We start from the raw sequence: 26,692 nt of genomic DNA on the forward strand, positions 1-26,692 counted from the left end.
CCTCCACCCGGGAGAGTGGAAACTTCATCGGGAAGTTTTTTCCACATGATTGTAAACCGTTGGGAAATACCAAAGGTGGACACGATGGCGTCCCGTCTGAACAAAAAACGGGACAGGTATTGCGCCAGGTCAAGAGACCCTCAGGCAATAGCTGTGGACGTTCTGGTAACACCGTGGGTGTACCAGTCGGTGTATGTGTTCCCTCCTCTGCTTCTCATACCTAAGGTGCTGAGAATTATAAGACGTAGAGGAGTAAGAACTATACTCATGGCTCCGGATTGGCCAAGAAGGACTTGGTACCCGGAACTTCAAGAGATGCTTACAGAGGTCTTATGGCCTCTGCCGCTAAGAAGGGACTTGCTTCAGCAAGTACCATGTCTGTTCCAAGACTTACCGCAGCTGCGTTTGTCGGCATGGCGGTGGAAAGCCGGATCCTAAGGGAAAAAGGCATTCCGGAAGAGGTCATTCCTACCCTGGTCAAAGCTAGAAAGGAGGTGACCGCACAACATTATCACCACATGTGGCGAAAATATGTTGCGTGGTGTGAGGCCAGGAAGGCCCCACAAAGAAATTTCAACTCGGTCGTTTCCTGCATTTCCTGCAAACAGGAGTGTCTATGGGCCTCAAATTGGGGTCCATTAAGGTTCAAATTCGGCCCTGTCGATTTTCTTCCAGAAAGAATTGGCTTCAGTTCCTGAAGTCCAGAAGTTTGTCAAGGGAGTATTGCATATACAACCCCCTTTTGTGCCTCCAGTGGCACTGTGGGATCTCAACGTAGTTCTGGGATTCCTCAAATCACATTGGTTTAAAACCAGTCAAATCTGTGGATTTGAAGCATCTCACATGAAAAGTGACCATGCTCTTGGCCCTGGCCTGGACCAGGCGAGTGTCAAATTGGTGGTTTTTTCTCAAAAAGCCCATATCTGTTTGTCCATTCGGACAGGGCAGAGCTGCGGACTCGTCCCCAGTTCTCTCCCTAAGGTGGTGTCAGTGTTTCACCTGAACCAGCTTATTGTGGTGCCTTGCACCTACTAGGGACTTGGAGGACTCCAAGTTGCTAGATGTTGTCAGGGCCCTGAAAATATGTTCCAGGACGGCTGGAGTCAGGAAAACTGACTTGCTGTTATCCTGTATGCACCCAACAAACTGGGTGCTCTTGCTTCTAAGCAGACTATTGCTAGTTGGATGTGTAATACAATTCAGCTTGCACATTCTGTGGCAGGCCTGCCACAGCCAAAATATGTAAATGCCCATTCCACAAGGAAGGTGGGCTCATCTTGGGCGGCTGCCCGAGGGGTCTCGGCTTTACAACTTTGCCGAGCAGCTACTTGGTCAGGGGCAAACACGTTTGCTAAATTCTACAAATTTGATACCCTGGCTAAGGAGGACCTGGAGTTCTCTCATTCGGTGCTGCAGAGTCATCCGCACTCTCCCGCCCGTTTGGGAGCTTTGGTATAATCCCCATGGTCCTTTCAGGAACCCCAGCATCCACTAGGACGATAGAGAAAATAAGAATTTACTTACCGATAATTCTATTTCTCGGAGTCCGTAGTGGATGCTGGGCGCCCATCCCAAGTGCGGATTATCTGCAATACTTGTACATAGTTACAAAAATCGGGTTATTATTGTTGTGAGCCATCTTTTCAGAGGCTCCGCTGTTATCATACTGTTAACTGGGTTTAGATCACAAGTTGTACGGTGTGATTGGTGTGGCTGGTATGAGTCTTACCCGGGATTCAAAATTCCTCCCTTATTGTGTACGCTCGTCCGGGCACAGTACCTAACTGGCTTGGAGGAGGGTCATAGGGGGAGGAGCCAGTGCACACCACCTGATCGGAAAGCTTTACTTTTGTGCCCTGTCTCCTGCGGAGCCGCTATTCCCCATGGTCCTTTCAGGAACCCCAGCATCCACTACGGACTCCGAGAAATAGAATTATCGGTAAGTAAATTCTTATTATCTGTTTGTTAGTTTCAGGCAGGACTGGATGGCACCAGCCTGCCTGCTTCGTGGGACTTGGGTGGGGGGGGGGTAAATGGTCCCGTTCCACGCTGACAGGACACTGAGCTCCTAAGGGAACCATTTGCAAGCCCCACCACGGCGAGCATGCATTCCCACAGCACGCCGTCACCCCTAACAGAGCCACAAGATAGAAGAGTGGTGAGTACTAAGCCAGCGTCCCGGGGTTAGCGGGTTGCCAGTCATTTTTGTGGGATGAGGGTATGGAGACGCACGGCTTCTACGGGGACGGTGGGGTCTCCAGACTCTGAACACAGTGCGGATGCACCGCTTCTGAGGAAGCGAACTGAGTCTAAGTACACTACAGGTGTACACAGTACCCAGGCTAGCATTACAGACTTAAAAGGCGACTGACTCCATTTTAAGCACTAAAATTACCTCAGCCAGTATAAAAAGGCGGGAAGACTGCGCGCCATTGAAGGGGCGGGGCTTCACTATGAGTGGATCCAGCAGCTCATCAGGGCCATTTTCCCTCTGCAGTGGACACAGACGCTGACTGACAGGGACACGCAGCTCCTCCGGAGAGACTCCAGATTACCTCAGCGGTACCAGGGGGTCATAGCAGGGGGGAGCACTTACTAATGTACTAAGTCCCCAATCTGGGTACTTAGTCTGCGACCCGGCTAAGCTTGGCATTAGCAGTAAGGGTGCTGTTTGCTGGTTTCAGGCTATATTTGTGTCTCCCTTGAAGGGCTCTTTGTGGGTAAATTGTGCATTTAACCTTTTCCTGTGTGTGCTGTCACTGTCACAGTATATCAGACAAAGAGTGTGTTTCATGTAAGACATAGTGTTCCTCTTCTCCAGGGGGTTCACTACAGTGTACTCAGTGCAGTGTACCTTCCCAGGCTAGCTGGGCAGAGCCAGCTTAGCTGGATTCCATTAGGGCAGGGGTGGGGAACCCCAGGCCCGCGGGCTGTATAAGGCCCGCAGAGCCACTTGATCTGGCTCGGCCAGGCTCACCTAACCGAGGGAGATGCCGGGCGCCTGCTGAGATTTTGTTACTAGTGGGTGCCCGTCTTCTTCCCCTCAGCAGGAGCTCACTCCTGAGCTCCAGCTTCTGGTTTTGGCATTGTGCGGCTGAGCGGTGCCATGGGAGAGATGTCATGACGGCTCTCCCATAGTTCTGAGGAGCGGGCGGCCAGACAGAGGGCAACCGTCCAGAAGCAGGATCGGGGGGTAGTGAGTATTGTGGTTTTTTTTTTTTATTCTTTTAATGTGTGTGTGCGTGTGTATAAGCGATGCTACTAGGGGGCATATCTAAGGGGGCATAACAACTGACTGGGCGCATATCTAATGGGGCATTACAACTGACTGTGCGCATATCTAATGGGGCATAACAAGTGACTGGGAGCATATCTACTGGGGCATAACGACTGACTGGGGCAGGCTAATTTTTAAGTTGATAATTTTTGTATAGCCCCCGAATTATTTTATAAATATCCAAATGGCCCTTGGTAGAAAAAAAGGTTCCCCACCCCTCCACTAGGGGAATGATTTCCAATATTTCTACTAAATTGTCACGCAATACTTAAGAAAATCGATGACTGAGTTTATGGACAGAGACTCCGTACCCAAGCCAGCGTCTCAGTCCCCTACCATTTGTCCGCAAAAACGTCCTTTGGCCCATATCCTTCATTCTGACTCTGATGATGAGGGGTCAGACATGGAGTAGGGGTAGGTGGGGGAGGCTACTCTGTCACAGGGAATAGAGGCTCTCATAGAAGTTATCAGAGAAGTTCTACTCAGGACCTAATCTACAGTCCTTTCGGACTGCCAAGTTTAAGGGCAAAACCAGAGGTTCTTCTACAGCCACCAGAGGCGCTAGAGGTAAACTACGAAAACCAGCAACTGCCAGTTCACAGGAGCAGAGCGCAAGCTCTGCTTCCTCAAAGCCTTCAGCATGACGGTGGGCCGCGATACCTGGAGGACTGGCAGGTGGGAGCCCGACTAAAATTTTTCAGTCACATCTGGACAACATCATGCCAGGATCCCTGGGTCATATATCTTATTTCCCAGGGCTACAGACGGGAGTTTCAGGAGCTCCCACATCACAGATTCTTCAAATCAGGCTTACCAGTTTCACAGGAAGCAAGTATACCCTTACAGGTCGCCATTCAAAAACTGGTACAGGCTCCACCTCATCTGCAAAACAAGGGATATTATTCCAACTTGTTTGTAGTATTGAAACCAGACGGTTCGGTAAGACCAATTTTGAACCTCAAGTCGTTGAACCCAAGATGGAGTCTCTGAGAGCGGTGATCTCAGGTCTGGAGGAGGGAGAATTCCTAGTGTCTCTAGATATCAAGGATGCGTACCTTAACATTCCGATCTGTCCATGGCACCAAGAGTGTTCACCAAGGTGATGGCAGAGATGATGTTTCTACTCCGCAAACAAGGAGTAAACATAATTCCGTACCTCGACGATCTTCTGATAAAGGCACCGTCAAGGGAGCAGTTGTTGGACAGCATTGGCCTCTCAACCAAACTACTTCTGTATCACTGGTAGATTCTGAACTTGCCAAAATGTCACCTGGAACCGACGCAGAGGCTCTCCTCTGCGTCGGTTCCAGGTGACATTTTGGCAAGTTCAGAATGATTCTGGATGCAGAGTCTCAGAGGGTGTTCTTCCCTTGGAGAAGGCTATGGAAATCCACTCGATGGTTCGGGCTGTCCTGAAGCCAACCCGGATCTCGGTGCATCTGTGCATTCGCCTTCTGGGGAAAATGGTGGCCTCTTACGAGGCGCTTCAGTACGGAAGGTTTCATGCGAGGCCCTTCCAGCTGGATCTGTTGGACAACTGGTCTGGATTGCATCTTCACATGCACCAGAGGATCTGTCTGTCGCCAAAAGCCAGACTCTCCCTTATGTGGTGGCTACAGACTTCTCACCTCATCGAGGGTCAGGATTCAGAATTGGATTCTGCTAACCGCAGATGCAAGCCTTAGAGATTGGGGAGCAGTCACCCAGGGGGTGCAGTTTCAAGGAAGATGGCCAAATCGGGAAGTCGTCCTTCCAATAAACATCTTGGAACTCGGGGCAATCTACAATGCCCTTCTGCAGGCCTCATCTCTACTTCGGAATCAGGCCATTCAGGTCCAGTCGGACAATGTAACGGCGTGGCTTTGTCAGCGGTCTTCATTCTGGGAGTATACTTCCTCAGCAGACATGACCTGCACCTGGGAAAGTGGGGCTTCCACCCGGAGGTGTTCTGGTGGTTGACGCATTTATGAGGATATCCACAGATCGACATGATGGCCTCTCGACTCAACAGGAAGCTCAAGCGTTATTGTTCCAGGTCGAGAGACCCACAAGCAATGGCGGTAGACGCTCTGACAACTCAGTGGGTCTACCAACTGGTGTACCTGTTTCCTCCACTTCCTCTGATTCCAAGAATTCTAAAAAGAATAAAAAGGGAAAAGGGTCAAGCAATCCTCATTGCTCCAGACTGGCCTCAAAGGGCTTGGTATGCGGATCTGCTCGAGATGTTGATAGAAGATACGTGGCCTCTACCTCTTCGCGAGGATCTTCTGCAACAGTGCCCGTTCGTCTATCAAGACTTATTGCGGCTATGTTTAACGATATGGAAGTTGAACAGCTGATTCTAGCTAGGAGAGATATTCCTGACAAGGTCATTCCGACTATGATCCAAGCCAGGAAGGGGGTAACGTCTAAACATTACCACTGTATATGGAAGAAATATGTCTCTTGGTGTGAGAGCAGACAATATTCCACTGTGGAATTTCATCTGGGACGTTTCCTGCTTTTTCTGCAGTCGGGAGTGGATGTGGGCCTACGCCTAGGCTCTATTTAAAGTCCAGATTTCGGCTTTGTCTATTTTCTTTCAGAAATAGTTGGCTTGTCTCCCTGAGGTCCAGACGTTCTTGAAAGGTGTTCTGCACATCCAGCCTCCCTTTGTGCCTCCCACGGCACCTTGGGATCTCAATTTGGTGCTGCAGTTCTTCCAATAGGACTGGTTTGAACTGTTACAGGAGGTTGACGTAAAGTACCTTACGTGGAAGACCGTCACACTGTTGGCCTTGGCCTCAGCAAGACGTGTGTCGGAGCTAGGGGCGTTGTCTTACAAGAGTCCCTACTTAATTTTCCAAGAGGACAGAGCTGAACTCAGAACTCGTCAGCAATTTCTTCCTAAGGTGGTGTCCACTTTTTACACCAACCTATTGTGGTTCCGGTTGTGACGGACACCTCTGCTACTTCAAAGTCTTTGGATGTTGTGAGGGCTTTGAAGGTGTATGTCACAGCTCGTCACAGAAAATCCGACTCGCTGTTCGTTCTCTATGATCCCAATAAAATTGAGTGTCCTGCTTCAAAGCAGTATATCGTACACTGGATCAGGCTCACTATCCAGCATGCTTATTCCACGGCAGGATTGCCGGTTCCAAAATCTGTACAAGCCCACTCGACTAGGTCGGTGGGTTCTTCTTGGGTGGCTGCCCTGGGTGTCTCGGCTTTACATTTCTGCCGAGCAGCTACTTGGTCAGGTTCGTAAATGTTTGCAAAGTTTTGCAAAACTGAAGGTCCTCAGAGGCCAGTCAGTTCTACAGGAACCTCAGCATTCTCTCACCCGATTTGGGAGCTTTGATACTTCCCCATGGTACTAAATGGATTCCCAGTGTCCTCTAGGACGTAAGAGAAAATAGGATTTTAATTACCTACCGGTAAATCCTTTTCTCGTAGTCCGTAGAGGATACTGGGCGCGCGCCCAGTGCTTCGTTTTTTCCTGTACTGTTACTTGGTTAAGTATTCTGATTTGTTCAGCTGTTGCTGTTCATGTTTCAAGTTTGGTTAGCATGGCTTTCCTCGTGTGTGTGTGTGTGTGTGTGTGTGTGTGTGTGTGTGTGTGTGTGTGTGTGTGTGTGTGTGTGTGTTGGTTCGTAATCTCACCACTTTCCTTATCTATCCTTCTCTCAAAGTATGTCCGTCTCCTCGGGCACAGTTTCCTAGACTGAGTCTGGTAGGAGGGGCATAGAGGGAGGAGCCAGCGCACACTATCAAATTCTTAAAGTGCCCAAGGCTCCTACTAGACCCGTCTATACCCCATGGTACTAAATGGATTCCCAGTATCCTCTACGGACTACGAGAAAAGGATTTACCGGTAGGTAATTAAAATCCTATTTTTGTACAGGTATACAAGTAAGGTGTTCATGTAAACTATTTCTGGTTTCTGAGACAGCCTCACTACGGGAACATGCTGTCATCAGTTATGTGCGGTCTCTGAGATAATCTGGGGCAGTGGGTTCTGCAACTTTTGCCACTTTTCCTTATGTTTCCCGCTTATGAGAGATCAAAAGCCTTTAGTCTGGAGATCCATGAGATCTACTTTTCCCCAAACTCTCTCTCTAAGGCAGTGATTCCTAAACTGGGGTGCCTTGGGGGGCTTGCAGGGGTGCCCAGGGTTGGTGGTCCAGGACTAATTCAAATTATTCATGGTCAGTGTGATAAGCAAATCCAGTGCTTGCAATTATGAACATGTGTACAAACAGAAGTGAATACTTTCCCTCACCACATAATTGAACCAAAGGATGACATATAAACACAGTTTATTTAATATTTATGAATTTTGCTGCTAAATTGATGAAATCTCTGCATTAAACGATACTCGTAGGTATTTACATTTGGCCCTCTGGATTTGTGTCTGAAATGAGAACTTACAAATGGTCTACTTTTAATGATTAGAAACAGCAGCAACTTCACCCTCCTACAGACATCAATAATAACTCCTGTTTTGCCCCATAGCAATAGGACAGTTACACACTATCAGTGTATCATAGTTTGTTACCCTGCTGTGGGCAGGCATCCGGCTGTGGGGCCTTAAACAAATCTTAGTTCTTTACTTCTTCTTGGCAGAGGGGAGCGACACTTACAGCTGAGCTAGGTGGTGGTTTTTCTTACGTTTTGCTCATTATCATACTTTAAAAAAAAGTCTGGCCTGGTCCGTGCTGCAGAGTGCGGGTACTCACCACGAAGCTGCACTGCTGTGTCTTGCCAGGGATCCTGTGGTGTCTCCAGATGGCGCGTCCTTCACTGGGTGTCCCAGCAGGTGCACAGTGTTGGGACTCTGAGCTCCGGCGGCGGGCAGCCGGCCACGGGACACCGTCATGTTCAGTTAGATCAGCCGACTACTGATCCACCAATGGGAATCTAACTGCTGCTAAGCTGACTGCATTCTCCAATGCTGGGCCGGCACATGGTATAAATAACTCTAAAGGCTCAGTCTCAAATAGCCTGAGCTACGTTATACTTCAACCAAGCTAAAGGCTCCTGACTTCTAGTTGTCAGCTTCCCCAGGATTACATTCCTCACCAACAAAGGTGCATTACCAGTTCCAGTCTGGTTTCTGTTCCAAACAGCTGGGTCCAGGCCAGCAAACGTGCATTACCGGTTTCAGCCTGGTACCTGTCCGAGTTGCCAGCCCAGCCCTGCTAGTGCGCAATGCCGATTCCAGCCTGGTTCTTGTCTGAATTACTGGTCCAGCCTGGCTAGTGTGCAATACCGGTACAAACCCGAGTTGCCAGTCCAAGCCTGGCCTGTTTGCAATACCGTTTCCAGGCCGGTTCCTTTTCGAGTTGCTGGTCCAGCCTGGCTAGTGTGCAATACCGGTTCCAGACTGGTTCTTGTCCTGATATTTGCGCTAACTCGGCTTCTGCCCAGTCTCTGACGGTAAGCCATCCAGATTCAAAACTGCTTATGAGGTTCTGCTAAAATTTCTCATGTTATTAGTGATAAAGATTTACATCAAGATAATGCCATCCCAATTCCAACCCGCAAGCTTCTCGAGTGATCAAGCATCAAGACACCCTTCGGAGTTATCTAGAACCCCAGCCGTGACAGTATTCTCATGTTTATATGACAGAAAGAAAAGGAAAAATAAGCACACTAACGTTTAAAGAGATTGGCTTCCTAATTACACAGTAACATAGTTGATGAGGTTGAAAAGAGTCAAAATGTCCATTGCGTTCAACGTTTTCAAACAAGTGATGTAGCATCTGCAGGCATAGTCTTGAGAATGGTCTGCAATAGTGTAGCATAGGCTCGATAGCTCAGAATGCCAAATAGAGCAGGTCTGGTCTCTGTATGATCCGTGACAAGAGGGAGTGTGGGTGATGTGGTAAGAGTGGTCAGCTCAGTCTTTCAGCCCGGTTTATGAATCATGATTGTAGAAGTATTTTAGCTATGGGATCGACAGGATCCTGTTCATCAGGAACATAACTGCATCCCTTAGCTACTTTGGTTTGGTGTCAACATTTTCCCTTTCAGAGTATATTTATTTGATGTCTGTAAGTCAAAACATCCTCCAGAGAAGGCTTCTGCAACCTATGAGCTTGCAAGCTAGTCCCGGAGCTGACATCTCTCGCTAACTTGACTCCTCCGCCTGAACCGTAATGGACAAAATTTGCGATTGACTCTGTTGCAGTTTTCCCACTAGAGGACTACATGCAGTACAAACTGACACCATTGTAGCAGCATTCAAAGCTTAAAAGCAGGATTCAGATCAGGAACAGCTAAACATGGTCCACCCCCTGCTACAATCCCACTCCCATAGAGCTACAGACACTTGTCCGGAGTCCAGAAGTGGTAACTTGAGACATTACTTTATACATAGTAACATAGTATCTAAGGTTGAAAAAAGACAATTGTCCATCGGGTTCAACCTATTTGTGGTCTCCTATGCACGATTATTTTGTATAAAATTATTATAAATTGTGCGCACTTCTGTATTGTATATTATGAATTGGGGACACTGCTGTGTAGTATACAGGTTGAGTATCCCTTATCCAAAATGCTTGGGACCAGAGGTATTTTGGATATGGGATTTTTCCGTATTTTGGAATAATTGCATACCATAATGAGATATCATGGCGATGGGACCTAAGTCTAAGCACAGAATGCATTTATGTTTCATATACACCTTATACACACAGCCTGAAGGTCATTTTAGCCAATATTTTTTATAACTTTGTACATTAAACAAAGTGTGTGTACATTCACACAATTTATGTATGTTTCATATACACCTTATACACACAGCCTGAAGGTCATTTAATACAATATTTGTAATAACTTTGTGTATTAAACAAAGTTTGTGTACATTTAATCATCAAAAACAAAGGTTTCACTATATCACTCTCACTCAAAAAAGTCTGTATTTCGGAATATTCCGTATTTCGGAATATGTGGATATGGGATACTCAACCTGTATTATGAATTGGGGGCATGGCTGTGTGGCATATTATGAATTGGGGACACTGCTGTGTTGCACATTATGAATTGTGGGGACTGCTGTGTGACATAAATTGGGGCACCGCTGTATGGTATGATCTGGGGGCGCTGCTGTGTGACACATTATGAATTGGGGGTACTGCAGTGTGGTATATTATGAATTGTGGGCATAGCTGTGTGGCAGATTATAAATTGTGGGCACTGTGTGTGGCATATTATAAATTGTGGGTGCTGCTGTGTAGCACATTATGAATTGGGGGCTCTGCTGTGTGGCACATGAATTGTGGGCACTGCTGTGTGACATAAATTGTGGGCACTGCTCTGTAGCACATTATGAATTGGGGCGCTGCTGTGTGGCACATTATAAATTGGGGGCACTGCTGTGTAGCACATTATGAATTGAGGCACTGCTGTGTGGTATGAATTGGTGGTGCTGCTGTGTGGCACATTATGAATTGGGGGCACTGTTGTGTGGCATATTATGAATTAGGGGCACTGCTGTGTGGTATGAATTGCGGGTACTGCTGTGTGGCACCTTATGAATTGGGGCGCTGTTGTGTGGCACATTATGGATTGGGGGCGCTGCTGTGTGGTATGAATGGGGGGTGCTGCTGTGTGGTATGAATTGGGGCACTGCTGTGTGGCACAAATTAGGGGCGCTGCTGTGTGACACATGAATTGGGGCCGCTGCTGTGTGACACATGAATTGGGGGCGCTGCTGTGTGGCACATTATGAATTGGGGTGCAGCTGTGTGGCACATTATGAATTGGGGGTGCTGCGATGTGGCACATTATGAATTGGGTGTACTGCTGTGTGGTATGAATAGTGGGCACTGCAGTGTGGCACATTATGAATTGGGGGTGCTGCGATGTGGCACATTATGAATTGGGTGTACTGCTGTGTGGTATGAATAGTGGGCACTGCAGTGTGGCACATTATGAATTGGGGGTGCTGCGATGTGGCACATTATGAATTGGGTGTACTGCTGTGTGGTATGAATAGTGGGCACTGCAGTGTGGCACATTATGAATTGGGGGTGCTGCGATGTGGCACATTATGAATTGGGTGTACTGCTGTGTGGTATGAATAGTGGGCACTGCAGTGTGGCACATTATGAATTGGGGGTGCTGCTATGTGGCACATTATGAATTTGGGGCACTGCAGTGTGGCACATTATGAACTGGGGGTGCAGCTGTGTGACACATTATGAATTGGGGGTGCTGCGATGTGGCACATTATGAATTGGGTGTACTGCTGTGTGGTATGAATAGTGGGCACTGCAGTGTGGCACATTATGAATTGGGAGCCACTAGTGTGTGGTATATTAAGCATCTCACAGCAGTGAGCAAAAATTAAATCTAAAATCATTCAAAATGTTTAATTCAAGACCATTTTATTTATTTTAGTGTTTCTTATAATAAGATTTACTTAGCAAAGAGCCCTCACCTAATTGCTGGAAGGCTGTGAGAAAATAGTGACCACCCGTCCAGAGACTTTTTCTTTTTCTCCAGGTAATAGCTCCAAATTCTGTGTGCCGGTTTCTATCCAAAGCATTTCTGGGTTTCAAGGCGCTTCAATACCTTCTCAAGCTGGAGAAATAAAAAATTCAGTGTCTCTTCCTGGCTTCCCAAACACTATAGTCAGGGCAAGATACTGCGAGTTGGCACGGTGGAGCAATCACCCTCTTGTATGAATTTTTGCAGATTGTTCTTACATGGAGACTAGAAGCCATATCTATCTACACTGCAGAAACAACAGCATCATCGCTGCATCCTAAAATCATGCCGTACTCTGGATGCAGCATTGGCGTTTCTATAATGGGTGCAGGGTGCGCGGTGCAACCACAAACACCCTGCACCCATGTAATTATACTTACTCCTCAGTAGTCACGCGGCAGCCGGAGCTGCAGACAGAAATCGGCAAGAAAATGGCTACCACATGCGCAGTTGATAAGTGCCTAGGAATAGGCCACAGGCGCCATGTTCCCAGGAACCTGCACATTCGCAGTAGACTCTGACAAAGCTGTGGTCTGCAGCACTGAGAGGAGTGGGCCCGCACACATCCTGCACTTGGGCTATTTAATAGTCCACCACTGGGATGTAGATTTGTTTTTCCAAGACTTTTGCTTAACGTTAGATTTTCCAGGAGGAGAATAGAATTCAGGTCGGGTGGTGTCACTGCTGAACACCGTTTGCCTGTGCTCCCTACCTGTACCTATATGGAACAGCTGACACCGGATTGTGCTCCAGGCATATAACATGCTATTAGTTGTGATGCCAGTATATAGCTGTGGCCCTTGTCTGATACCCCGTTCACATTGCCATTGCCGGATCACACCCGGGAGTTGAAAACAGGTCCTTCCCGGGTGTGACTCGGCATTGGACCTGATCAATGTGAACGGGATTGCCATCCGGGGCGGAGGCCGCGCTGGAGATAAGATCATCTCCAGCACCGCCTCTCCCTATGCTGTGAACGGGTGATGGGTCGCATCGAACCGGGTAACCCGTTCACACTGCGCCTGACCCGGTAATAACCCGGAAATAACCCTTCTTTATTCCCGGGTTGAATTACAGGGTCGGACGACCCAGGAATTCAGCAGTGACCCGTTCTCTGCACAGCGATATCGGGTTTTTGGTGCAGTGTGAACGGGGTATCTGTGATAAATGGGGGTATGACGCAATGTAGTAAAAGACAGACTTTTATATAAATTACATTTTGGTTTATTTTTTAATGTGTTCAGTGAATCACACAGGAATAGTTATGCTATGATGCTATAGTTACAGTACACGGTCATTGGCAGGCATCACGCTGTCTGTGGGACTACAGTGTTATGTTTTATACACTTCATAATGTGTCACCTGCATTTTGTAACCTAAAATAACACATGCATTATGTATTTCAGTATCCGTCTAGGTGTATTCCTGAGAAGATATCCCATTGCTCGGGTGTTCATAATTATTTATATGGTGAGTATAGCGCATGGTGTGAGCGGCGTGTGTGGCACTATTGCATCCTACACCCAGCTTCTGTTTCCCATAATCCTCCTGCTTCAGTGTGACAGCAGCCTATTATCACTATGCTGTATTGTTGGGGTCCCTGCTCTTTCCTTTATCTGCTTCCTACTGCCACTCTATTCCCCTTCTCACATAATGGCCGTAATTCAGAGTTGATCGTAGATGTGCTAAATTTAGCAGATCTACAGTCATTTACACTGACATGCGGGGTGATGACCCACATGGCAGAGCCCTCCTCCCCCCCACCCCGCACAAGTACAAAAGCATCGCACAGCAGCGATGCTTTTGTACCTGACGAGTAGCTTTCTACCTGCGCAGCTCCTGAGCGCTGGCAGGGAGCTACCTGTCGCAGCGGCTGCATGTGATGTTACGCAGCCGCCACGGCCCACCCCCCACACAGTCCGTGCACGTCTGCGTTGCCCGGATTGCGCCCCCAAACGCCGCCGTCTCGCCCCCTCCCGGGAGCGAACGTCTTTGCCTGTGAATCAGGCAGAGGCGATTGCTGGGCTGAGATGCTGATAGCATCTCTTGCATGCACATGCGCACTGTGGCGCATGCGCAGTTCAGAGCTGATCGCCCGCTGTGCGAAAGACACACAGCAGCAATCAGCTCTGAATTAGCCCCAATGTCGCTCTCCCTGTCACATGCAGCCCTGTCCTCGCCAACACACCACTCCTCTCCTGATATACTCTGTACTGCTGGGGCCCCTACTCCTTACACTCTATAACTTCCAGTCTGTGGCTTCTTGCAGCCGCCATTCCCCTCACATCATGTCACTGCCCCTGTCACATGCATCCCTGTCCTCACCAACACACCACTCCTCTCCTGATATACTCTGTACTGCTGGGGCCCCTACTCCTTACACTCTATAACTTCCAGTCTGTGGCTTCTTGCAGCCGCCATTCCCCTCACATCATGTCACTGCCCCTGTCGCATGCATCCCTGTCCTCACCAACACACCACTCCTCTCCTGATATACTCTGTACTGCTGGGGCCCCTACTCCTTACACTCTATAACTTCCAGTCTGTGGCTTCTTGCAGCCGCCATTCCCCTCACATCATGTCACTGCCCCTGTCACATGCATCCCTGTCCTCACCAACACACCACTCCTCTCCTGATATACTCTGTACTGCTGGGGCCCCTACTCCTTACACTCTATAACTTCCAGTCTGTGGCTTCTTGCAGCCGCCATTCCCCTCACATCATGTCACTGCCCCTGTCACATGCATCCCTGTCCTCACCAACACACCACTCCTCTCCTGATATACTCTGTACTGCTGGGGCCCCTACTCTTTATACTCTATAACTTCGAGTCTGTGGCTTCTTGCAGCCGCCATTCCCCTCACATCATGTCACTGCCCCTGTCACATGCAGCCCTGTCATCACCAACACACCACTCCTCTCCTGATATACTCTGTACTGCTGGGGCCCCTACTCCTTACACTCTATAACTTCCAGTCTGTGGCTTCTTGCAGCCGCCATTCCCCTCACATCATGTCACTGCCCCTGTCGCATGCATCCCTGTCCTCACCAACACACCACTCCTCTCCTGATATACTCTGTACTGCTGGGGCCCCTACTCCTTACACTCTATAACTTCCAGTCTGTGGCTTCTTGCAGCCGCCATTCCCCTCACATCATGTCACTGCCCCTGTCACATGCATCCCTGTCCTCACCAACACACCACTCCTCTCCTGATATACTCTGTACTGCTGGGGCCCCTACTCCTTACACTCTATAACTTCCAGTCTGTGGCTTCTTGCAGCCGCCATTCCCCTCACATCATGTCACTGCCCCTGTCACATGCATCCCTGTCCTCACCAACACACCACTCCTCTCCTGATATACTCTGTACTGCTGGGGCCCCTACTCTTTATACTCTATAACTTCGAGTCTGTGGCTTCTTGCAGCCGCCATTCCCCTCACATCATGTCACTGCCCCTGTCACATGCAGCCCTGTCATCACCAACACACCACTCCTCTCCTGATATACTCTGTACTGCTGGGGCCCCTACTCCTTACACTCTATAACTTCCAGTCTGTGGCTTCTTGCAGCCGCCATTCCCCTCATATCATGTCACTGCCCCTGTCACATGCATCCCTGTCCTCACTTATACATCACCCATCTCCTGTTATACTGCTGGGGCCCCTACTCCTTACACTCTATAACTTCCAGTCTATGGCTTCTTGCAGCCCCCATTCCCCTCACATCATGTCACTGCCCCTGTCACATGCAGCCCTGTTCCAGGTGGGACTTCTGTAAATTGCATGTCAAAGATTTTGATCGTAGATGTACGTTTTTTTCGCACATCTACGATCCGGTCTGAAATAGGCCCTTAAAGCTGATTTGCACAGGAAAAATTAAAACTATTGGATAAAGGGGGTAATTCTGAGTTGATCGCAGCAGGATTTTTGTTAGCAGTTGGGCAAACCCATGTGCACTGCAGGGGGGACAGATATAACATGTGTAGAGAGAGTTAGATTTGGGTGTGGTGTGTTCAATCGGCAATCTAAATTGCAGTGTAAAAATAAAGCAGCCAGTATTTACCCTGCACAGAAACAAAATAACCCACCCAAATCTAACTCTCTGCACATGTTATATCTGCCCCCCCTGCAGTGCACGTGGTTTTGCCCAACTGCTAACAAAAATCTTGCTGCGATCAACTCAGAATTACCCCCATAGTCGCCAATGATAGGTGACTTTGAAAACACGCTCCTTAGTAAATCACCCCTAGGGCTTATTCTTGTAGTCCAGTGACAGTACTAATACAGACTGCGGCTTCGGCCTACTCAAGGTGTGCTATTGTCTTGTCTAGTCTACATTGATAAAATACAATTATCTTGTGTAAGTGATATAAATACAACCTTACATCTGTTTGTGTTTTTGTTTCAGGCGCTCCTACACCTGTGGGTAATGATCGTTCTTCTTACGTACACACCAGAAATGCACCATGACCATCCTTCTGGGAAATAGCGGCCAAAGATCTCGTTTTGTTAGCAGAATTGCTGCATTGCATAGACTCTTGGAGACGGATCTGTATAATATCAGTAGAGATCTATATTGCCTTTGTAATCTAGGTAACTGATTCTTGACAAATTTAATTCAATAGTAAAACAGGCTTCAAAATCTCTAGAATAATAGTTTATTGGATTAACGGTCATTAAAGAAATATATCTGGGGTCACTGCGGAGGATCTTATAAATTCAGAGAATCCCTCGGGCATCCAGACGTACGTTGTACTTTGGGCAGTTCTATTTCCCATGCTTCGCTGCCAGGAGAAAGTTTGCAGAGTTTTATTTGTGTGTTTCCTGGCAAACTAATCACTTACCTGATTTTATACTCTGCATTATTCACGTTGCAACCCCTCTGCTGCTACAACCCTGCCTAGGACCTTTAGGCTTCATAGCGCTTCAGGGATTAGACCAATCTGCAGCACCCAGGTGAAACTTGAATGAATGTGCTATATTTTGCCTACAGTCCCGGACACTAAATGTAAAGTAAAAGACAAAGGGGGGTATTTATCAAAGCATGGAGAGGGATAAAGAGGATAGATTTTAAGAATTAACCAATCTGCTTCTAAATCTCACTTTACAGGCTGTGTTTGAAAAATGACAGGAGCTGATTGGTTAGTGTTTATCTGTCCATGCTAAATACCCCCCAAAAAGAATATGTTCTTCTTATCTGTTCAAAATCCTTTGCACTTGTAATATTTTAAATGTAAATAGTTTTTTTTTCTTTAATCTGTTTAAATATAACCGTGGGGCTGTCAAATGACTAGTGCAATCTTTTAGTAAATACATTTAAATATTAATAAAATATCAGCTATGGTGTCTTTTTCTTTCCCACCCCCATAAATTTCCTTTTTTTTTGTGATGTGTTCTTATAAAAATGAAGGGAGAAATGTACCACTAGGGGGAGCTGAAGATTTTGGTCAAGTCATTCATGAAAAAGACTAGTATGGTAATTTACATAGATTTGCCACCTTCAGATAACTTGTCCGTACCCTTCTGATGCAATGCTTTTTGTAATGTGATATTTTCAGACAGTGTAGGCCATTTTGATATCCTAACATAAGACACACAAAACTGCTCACTTGAAATAATTGGATATAATGCAGCAGCACGGTGGTTAGTAGTATTTTCTTACACAGGCATGTCCAAACTGCGGCCCTCCAGCTGTTGTGAAACTACATATCCCAGCATGCCCTGACACAGTTTTGCTGTCAGAGAATGCTAAAGCTGTGTCGGGGCATGCTGGAGTGTGTAGTTTTTCAACAGCTGGAGGGCTGCAGTTTGGACATGCCTGGTCTAACAGTACTGAGGTCATGAGTTCAATTCCCAATCTGTGCACCCTATCTGAGTAGCATTTGTATGTTCTCTGTGGGTTTGCGCAAGTTTCCTCCCACACAATAAAAACATACTGTATTGGTAGGTTACTTGGATTCTGACAAAATAAGCCCTAAGCTGGGTACACAGTGGAGCGATGTGTACACAGCCAATATGATGGGCCGACATATCAAAACTTCAGTACACATTGAGCGATGTTAATGAACGATCACTGTTCCGTCCTTCATTAGCATACATGGTGTCGCTAGTGATATCATCAGGTTTGAATTTCACATTTCTCTAACGTCCTAGTGGATGCTGGGGACTCCATAAGGACCATGGGGAATTAGACGGGCTCCGCAGGAGACAGGGCACTTTAAGAAAGAATTAGGAATACTGGTGTGCACTGGCTCCTCCCTCTATGTCCCTCCTCCAGACCTCAGTTAGAATCTGTGCCCGGACGAGCTGGGTGCACTTTAGTGAGCTCTCCTGAGCTTGCTAATAAGAAAGTATTTTGTTAGGATTTTTTATTTTCAGAGAGATCTGCTGGCAACAGACTCTCTGCTACGTGGGACTGAGGGGAGAGAAGCAGACCTACTAACTGCGGATAGGTCATGCTTCTTAGGCTACTGGACACCATTAGCTCCAGAGGGATCGAACACAGGAACTCACCCTTGGTCGTCCGATCCCGGAGCCGCGCCGCCGTCCCCCTCGCAGAGCCAGAAGCCGGCGTGAGAAGCAAGAAGACTTCGAAAGCGGCGGCAGAAGACTCCAGTCTTCATATGAGGTAGCGCACAGCACTGCAGCTGTGCGCCATTGCTCCCACATTACACCCGCACACTCCGGTCACTGTAGGGTGCAGGGCGCAGGGGGGGGCGCCCTGGGCAGCAATTAAGTACCTTTTGGCATAAAAGAGCATATATACAGTTGGGCACTGTATATATGCATGAGCCCCCGCCATTATTTTACACAAAATCGCGGGACAGAAGCCCGCCGCTGAGGGGGCAGGGCTTCTTCCTCAGCACTCACCAGCGCCATTTTCTCTCCACAGCTCCGCTGAGAGGAAGCTCCCCAGGCTCTCCCCTGCAGATTCACGGTAGAAAGAGGGTAAAAAGAGAGGGGGGGGGCACATAAATTTAGCGCAATATCAGTATATACAGCAGCTACTGGGTAAACACTAAGTTACTGTGTAATTCCTGGGTCATATAGCGCTGGGGTGTGTGCTGGCATACTCTCTCTCTGTCTCTCCAAAAGGCCTTGTGGGGGTTCTGTCCTCAGAGCATCCCCTGTGTGTGTGGTGTGTCGGTACGCTTGTGTCGACATGTTTGACGAGGAAGGCTATGTGGAAGCAGAGCAGGTGCAGCTGAATGTGGTGTCTCCGCCGACGGCGCCGACACCTGATTGGATGGATATGTGAAAGGTGTTAAATGATAATGTAAACTCCTTGCATAAAAGGTTGGATAAAGCTGAAGCCTTGGGACAGTCAGGGTCCCAATCCATGCCTGATCCTACAGCGCAGAGGCCGTCAGGGTCTCAGAAGCGCCCACTATCCCAAATTGTTGACACGGATATCGACACGGATTCTGACTCCAGTGTCGATGGCGATGATGCAAAGTTACAGCCTAAAATGGCTAAAGCCATCCGCTACATGATTATAGCAATGAAGGATGTATTGCACATTTCAGAGGAAAACCCTGTCCCTGACAAGAGGGTTTATATGTTTGGGGAAAAAGGCAAGAGGTGACCTTTCCCCCTTCACATGAGTTAAATGAGTTATGTGAAAAAGCTTGGGATTCTCCTGATAGGAAAATGCAGATTTCCAAATGGTTACTTATGGCGTATCCTTTCCCGCCAACGGACAGGTTACGCTGGGAATCCTCCCCTAGGGTAGACAAAGCTTTGACACGCTTATCTAAGAAGGTAGCCCTACCGTCACAGGATACGGCCTCCCTAAAAGATCCTGCGGATAGAAAGCAGGAAGGTATCCTGAAGTCCGTTTATACACATTCAGGTACCCTACTAAGGCCGGCAATTGCGTCGGCCTGGATGTGTAGTGCTGTAGCAGCATGGACAGATACTCTGTCTGAGGAACTTGATACCTTGGACAAGGATACTATATTACTGACCCTGGGGCATATAAAAGACGCTGTCCTATATATGAGGGATGCCCAGAGAGACATTTGCCTACTGGGCTCTAGAATAAATTGTCACGATCCGGGTATCTGGACGCCATTACCTGCCGTTTAGGTGTCTTCTGAGACTGGCCCAGCGTTCCAAATCCGGATCTCATCTGTGTCAACACTCTGCACATCCCTCCTGTCATTCTGAGACACTACCACAGCGGCGCCATGTTTGAATCCAACATGGCGTCTCCCGGCCTCCGCGGCCTCCGCCGCCGTTACTGTGTTATTGCTGCAGGTTCTCAGAATCATGTATCATGCCTGCCGTGGCCTCTGCTGCCCTCCAAGTGTCTCAGCATATAACTGTCATCTGGCGTCTCCTGTCCTCCGCGGCCGGCGCCGCCATTATCATTATGTTTGCACATTTCATTTCAAACCAGTTTTCCCTCCAGGTTCCAGCATGGGCGCAGCCATGTTGGATTTGATCACATGCTCCAATTCCTCCAATCCACCGTCTCTGGAATCTGCATAATTGCCCAGCCAATGCCTGCATAGCAGCAGGTATAAGTATCCTGTGTCTCGGCCAGATAGATGTCAGTGCTTTGAATGTCATACCTTGTTCCAGTCTCTCTCTCCTGTGGTTTGTTTCTCCAGGTTCCAGCTCCTGTCTCCAGCATCCACAAAGAGACCCGCACCTGCTTTCCATCCTGCGGTGCAGCCTGACTCTGCAATCCTCTGTGACTGATCCAGCTTTCAGCTATTACTTCGTTTGCTTCCAGCTTCCAAGCTTTCCGCTATTAACCCATCTGTTTCCAGCAACCTGCTTCCAACAGAATTCAGCCTCCTTAAAGAGCCGGTGTTCTCCCAGCGGATTTCTACTTATCAGCAGTATCCACTACCACCGGTAACCACTCTCCATTTCATCTGTTTCCACGCACCCTAGCATCTTTCAGTTTTAACTCCGTGTCTCCACCATCTGGCTGGTTCCGTCCAGTGACTCCTTCAGTGCATTCCAGTTACCAGCATCATCTCATACACCTACTGGCGTGTTCCTCGGTTGTCTCCACTACTACAGCCTGGCCTGGTAAGGTTATTCTACCCAAGGACTATAATATCCGTTCTGCAACCTACCAGTGCCCTGTTATACCTTTTATGGTTTAGTGATCCAGGAACTGTATTATCTGCCACTGCTAGTACTGACTTTGAACGCTGTTGTGATTATACGGAGTCTGTTTAATAAACTTTCATTTGACTTTTAACCTGCTTGTCATGGTCACACCTTCGGGTTTCCTTCCACACTTACATGTCCAGGGGTCTGATTAAACCATCTAAGTTTAACTTCATTCCAGCCCCTACAACTGAGGCTTCCTCCCGTCAGCCTAAACCCTCAGTTGTGACATAAATGCAATGTCAATTTCTGCCAGAAGGGTCCTGTGGACTCGGCAATGGACAGGTGATGCCGACTCAAAAAGGCACATGGAGGTTTTACCTTATAAGGGTGAGGAATTGTTTGGGGACGGTCTCTCTGACCTAGTTTCCACAGCTACGGCTGGGAAGTCAAATTTTTTGCCATATATTCCCTCACAACCTAAGAAAGCACCGTATTACCAAATGCAGTCCTTTCGATCACAAAGAGGTAAGAAAGTCCGAGGTGCGTCCTTTCTTGCCAGAGGCAGGGGTAGAGGAAAGAAGCTGCACAATACAGCTAGTTCCCAGGAACAGAAGTCCTCCCCGGCTTCCACTAAATCCACCGCATGACGCTGGGGCTCCACAGGTGGAGCCAGGAGCGGTGGGGGCGCGTCTCCGAAATTTCAGCCACCAGTGGGTTCGCTCACGGGTGGATCCCTGGGCTATACAGATCGTGTCTCAGGGATACAAGCTGGAATTCGAAGTGATGCCCCCTCACCGTTACCTCAAATCGGCCCTGCCAGCTTACCCCATAGAAAGGGAAGTAGTGTTAGCGGCAATTCACAAATTATATCTCCAGCAGGTGGTGGTAAAGGTTCCCCTCCCTCAACAGGGAAGGGGTTACTATTCCACAATGTTTGTGGTTCCGAAACCAGACTGTTCGGTCAGACCCATATTGAACTTAAAATCCCTGAACATTTACCTGAAAATGTTCAAGTTCAAGATGGAATCGCTCAGGGCGGTCATTGCAAGCCTGGAAGAGGGGGATTTTATGGTGTCTCTGGACATAAAGGATGCTTACCTGCATGTCCCCATTTATCCACCTCATCAGGAGTACCTCAGATTTGTGGTACAGGACTGTCATTACCAATTCCAGACATTGCCATTTGGTCTGTCCACGGCACCGAGAATATTTACCAAGGTAATGGCAGAAATTATGGTGCTTCTGCGAAAGCAAGGAGTTACAATTATCCCATACTTGGACGATCTCCTCATAAAGGCGAGGTCCACAGAGCAGTTGGTGATCAGCGTAGCACTCTCTTGGGAGGTGTTACAACAGCACGGCTGGATTCTGAATATTCCAAAGTCGCAGCTGATTCCTACGACAAGTCTGCCCTTCCTGGGCATGATTCTGGACACAGACCAGAAGAAGGTGTTTCTCCCGGAGGAGAAGGCCCAGGAGCTCGTGACTCTTGTCAGAGACCTCTTAAAACCAAAACAGGTGTCGGTGCATCAATGCACGTGAGTCCTGGGAAAGATGGTGGCGTCATACGAAGCCAATCCCTTCGGCAGGTTCCTTTCAGTGGGATCTGTTGGACAAGTGGTCCGAATCACATCTTCAGATGCATCGGCTGATCACCCTATCCCCCAGGGCCAGGGTGTCTCTTCTGTGATGGCTGCAGAGTGCTCACCTTCTCGAGGGCCGCAGGTTCGGCATACAGGACTGGGTCCTGGTGACCACGGATGCAAGCCTCCGAGGGTGGGGGGCAGTCACTCAGGGAAGAAACTTCCAGGGGCTGTGGTCAGGTCAGGAGACTTGTCTACACATCAATATCCTGGAACTAAGGGCCATATACAACGCCCTGAGTCAAGCGGAACCTCTGCTTCGCAACCAACCGGTGCTGATTCAAACTGACAACATCACCGAAGTGGCTCATGTAAACCGCCAGGGCGGCACAAGAAGCAGGGTGGCGATGGCAGAAGCCACCAGAATTCTTCGCTGGGCGGAGAATCACGTGCAAGCACTGTCAGCAGTGTTCATTCCGGGAGTGGACAACTGGGAAGCAGACTTCCTCAGCAGGCATGACCTCCACCCGGGAGAATCATCAAGAAGTCTTCACACAGATTACAAATCGATGGGAACTGCCACAGGTGGACATGATGGCGTCCCGCTTTAACAAAAAGCTACAAAGGTATTGCGCCAGGTCAAGAGACCCTCAGGCGATAACTGTGGACGCACTAGTGACACCGTGGGTGTTCCAGTCGGTTTATGTGTTTCCTCCTCTTCCTCTCATACCCAAGGTGCTGAGAATCGTAAGAAAAAGAGGAGTGAGAACAATACTCATTGTTCCGGATTGCCCAAGAAGGACTTGGTATCCGGAACTGCAAGAAATGCTCACAGAGGACCCATGCCCTCTTCCTCTCAGACAGGATCTGTTGCAACAGGGGCCCTGTCTGTTCCAAGACTTACCGCGGCTGCGTTTGACGGCATGGCGGTTGAACGCCGACCCTAGCGGAGAAAGGCATTCCGGATGAGGTTATTCCTACGCTGATAAAGGCTAGGAAGGACGTGACAGCAAACCATTATCACCGTATATGGCGAAAATATGTTGCTTGGTGTGAGGCCAGGAAGGCTCCTACAGAGGAATTCCAGCTGGGCCGTTTCCTTCACTTCCTACAGTCGGGAGTGACTATGGGCTTAAAATTAGGGTCCATTAAGGTCCAGATTTCGGCCCTATCCATTTTCTTTCAAAAGGAACTGGCTTCTCTTCCTGAAGTTCAGACATTTGTAAAGGGAGTGCTGCATATTCAGCCCCCTTTTGTGCCACCAGTGGCTCCTTGGGATCTTAACGTGGTGTTGAGTTTCCTGAAATCTCACTGGTTTGAGCCACTTAAGACCGTGGAGTTAAAATATCTCACGTGGAAGGTGGTCATGCTATTGGCCTTAGCTTCGGCTAGGCGTGTGTCAGAATTGGCGGCTTTGTCATGTAAAAGACCCTATCTGGTTTTCCATATGGACAGGGCAGAATTACGGACTCGTCCGCAATTTCTGCCGAAGGTGGTGTCGTCTTTTCATTTGAACCAACCTATTGTGGTGCCTGCGGCTACTCGTGACTTGGAGGATTCCAAGTTACTAGATGTAGTCATGGCTTTGAAGATTTATGTAGCCAGAAGGGCTGGAGTCAGGAAAACTGACTCGCTGTTTATCCTGTATGCATCCAACAAGCTGGGTGCTCCTGCTTCAAAGCAAACCATTGCTCGCTGGATCTGTAACACGATTCAGCAGGCTCATTCTGCGGCTGGATTGCCGCATCCAAAATCGGTTAAAGCCCATTCCACAAGGAAGGTGGGCTCTTCTTGGGCGGCTGCCTGAGGGGTCTCGGCATTACAGCTTTGCCGAGCAGCTACTTGGTCGGGTTCAAACACTTTTGCAAAATTCTACAAGTTTGATACCCTGGCTGAGGAGGACCTTGTGTTTGCTCATTCGGTGCTGCAGAGTCATCCGCACTCTCCCGCCCGTTTGGGTGCTTTGGTATAATCCCCATGGTCCTTACGGAGTCCCCAGCATCCACTAGGACGTTAGAGAAAATAGATTTACCGGTAAGTAAAATCTTATTTCTCGTAGTCCGTAGTGGATGCTGGGCGCCCGTCCCAAGTGCGGACTTCTTCTGCAATACTTGTATATAGTTATTGCTTAAATAAGGGTTATGTTATGGTTGCATCAGGTTTCTCTGATGCTATGTTGTTGTTCATACTGTTAACTGGGTAAGTTTATAACGAGTTATACGGTGTGATTGGTATGGCTGGTATGAGTCTTACCCTGGATTCCAAAATCCTTTCCTTGTACTGTCAGCTCTTCCGGGCACAGTTTCCTTAACTGAGGTCTGGTGGAGGGACATAGAGGGAGGAGCCAGTGCACACAAGTATTCCTAATTCTTTCTTAAAGTGCCCTGTCTCCTGGGGAGCCCGTCTATTCCCCATGGTCCTTACGGAGTCCCTAGCATCCACTACGGACTACGAGAAATAGATTTACCGGTAAGTAAAATCTTATTATTTCATACGCACTAACACATATCGCGCAGTGTGTACCCAGCACCTGTGTGTGTGTGTGAGTGTGAGAGAGAGATCGAGCACTTGTATGTTAGGAAATTAGACTTCTCCAATGGTGCTGCCTAAATTGCTGGCCCTATATACATAAATGATAATAAAAGTGCAGCAAAACAGGTTTATATCCCAGTGCATTAACAATTAAATAAATGCTAACCACCAGAACCCGTGCAGACTGAAAAGTACCCCGGACAAACAGAGCACCGCTTAGCTGTGTAACAACACAGTTTTTTTTTACAGTTTTTTTAAATTATTATTTCTTTTCAAATAAACACAATAGAAAAGCATTATGCTGTGGTCCATGTTAATGTAAGTGTATGGTTGTGTGCTTTAAGTATTTTTTGTATATATGTGTACATTGGTAATAGAGAACTGCTATAAAATATTATATCAGCACGTCATCCTTCCTCTTAGTATAAGCTGGTCATATAATAGACCAGCTTTCAGCTTATATATCCAACCGCACCAGTGTTCTATACACTTAACCAACTTTCTCATACTTCCTAGAGGATACTGGGAATCCATTTAGTGCAAAAAGAAGGGTTTGAAGACCGATTAGGTTTGGGTACATTACACTAAGTGGCATAATAATAATTGATTAATTAGGACTATGTATTTCCTGTATCTAAAATATACAAAGATCAAATGGGATAAAGACACTTGGGTGCTCCCTGAGCGTGTAAAATGTAGGTTGTAGGGGCAAAGTGGATGCTAAGGTGCGTCCCAAAGGACTCTCTTAAAATGGGGCACTCGAATATACCTCCAATCTCCATTGTGGATTTCAAGGATAGGAACAAATATTAATTAAAACTTTTGAATGATTGAATGCATTATAAAATATGGAGTACCAAAATCCTCCAAGTATTTCTAAAAGTGGAAATATTGACTCATAACACATTATAACAGAACATAGTTAAAAGTGTACACAGGTTCAATATGTTCACAATGGCCTCAGCCAGTTACTCATGCATTGGTATAAAGTCATCTGTATGTATGGAAACAGGATAGACTGGCAAGGCTATTACATAGTTTTCTGCTGCCCCGTATTTGCCTCAACATTGAATATGGGGTGAGAGATCCCTACTCACTTCAGCCTACAGAAGAACAGGAGACTATTCGGGTTTTGGAAAGTGACTTCGTTTCTACTTTCGGCTAATGGCTAAAGTGCAGCGCAGCCGATGAGAGAACTACTGGCACCTTGGAAACCCAAATATGGAAATAAAGATAAGTATGTATGCAGGATACTGGGTATGTGTCATGGACAGCATGAGGTTTGATAATTGCTGCTATATGCATTTTAAAAACAACAAGAGAGAAAGCATTGCATAAGCCTTCCGAGATGCATGTGTGATTAGCTGGGTAGATTAGAATGCAATGTTGCCTGTAAATGAAATGTATCAAGCCTCCCTATTACACATGTAACACTGCAAATTGTATCTTTTTAGCCCTACAACTAGTTACAACCAGCAGCTATGTGAGGTTGCCAATCAGTGCTGTGTATTATATGTCAATATTTGCACATGTACCACCACAGAATAAATCCCTTCTGCTGATGGCCTGTAACATCTGGGCACGAATTGCCCGGCCACTCTGGAGGGTTGTATAAAAATAATAATGAGGAAACCTCACACTTGTTGCAGTTTAAGCAACTTCTGATCTAAATGATTAGACACCTATATTTACACCTGCATCACCACAAAATATATCCCTTATGCTAATGGCCTATAGCATCTGGGCACA

General features: G+C 47.5%; 1 protein-coding gene across 3 annotated transcripts in view; it reads left to right on the forward strand.

Annotated features, from left to right (window-relative positions):
* The window catches only part of GOLGA5 (golgin A5), a 61,096-nt gene extending 44,008 nt beyond the window's left edge, over nucleotides 1-17,088 (forward strand). For all 3 annotated transcript variants that reach the window (XM_063947567.1, XM_063947565.1, XM_063947566.1), the window contains exons 12-13: nucleotides 13,159-13,222; nucleotides 16,165-17,088. In XM_063947567.1, the coding sequence (XP_063803637.1) occupies nucleotides 13,159-13,222; nucleotides 16,165-16,245 (145 nt within the window). In that variant the 3' untranslated portion in view covers nucleotides 16,246-17,088. The remainder of the gene's footprint in view (nucleotides 1-13,158; nucleotides 13,223-16,164) is intronic.
* The last annotated feature ends 9,604 nt before the right edge of the window (nucleotides 17,089-26,692 follow it).

The sequence above is a fragment of the Pseudophryne corroboree genome, chromosome 12 (assembly GCF_028390025.1).
Source record: "Pseudophryne corroboree isolate aPseCor3 chromosome 12, aPseCor3.hap2, whole genome shotgun sequence".
Classification (NCBI taxonomy): Eukaryota; Metazoa; Chordata; class Amphibia; order Anura; family Myobatrachidae; genus Pseudophryne; species Pseudophryne corroboree.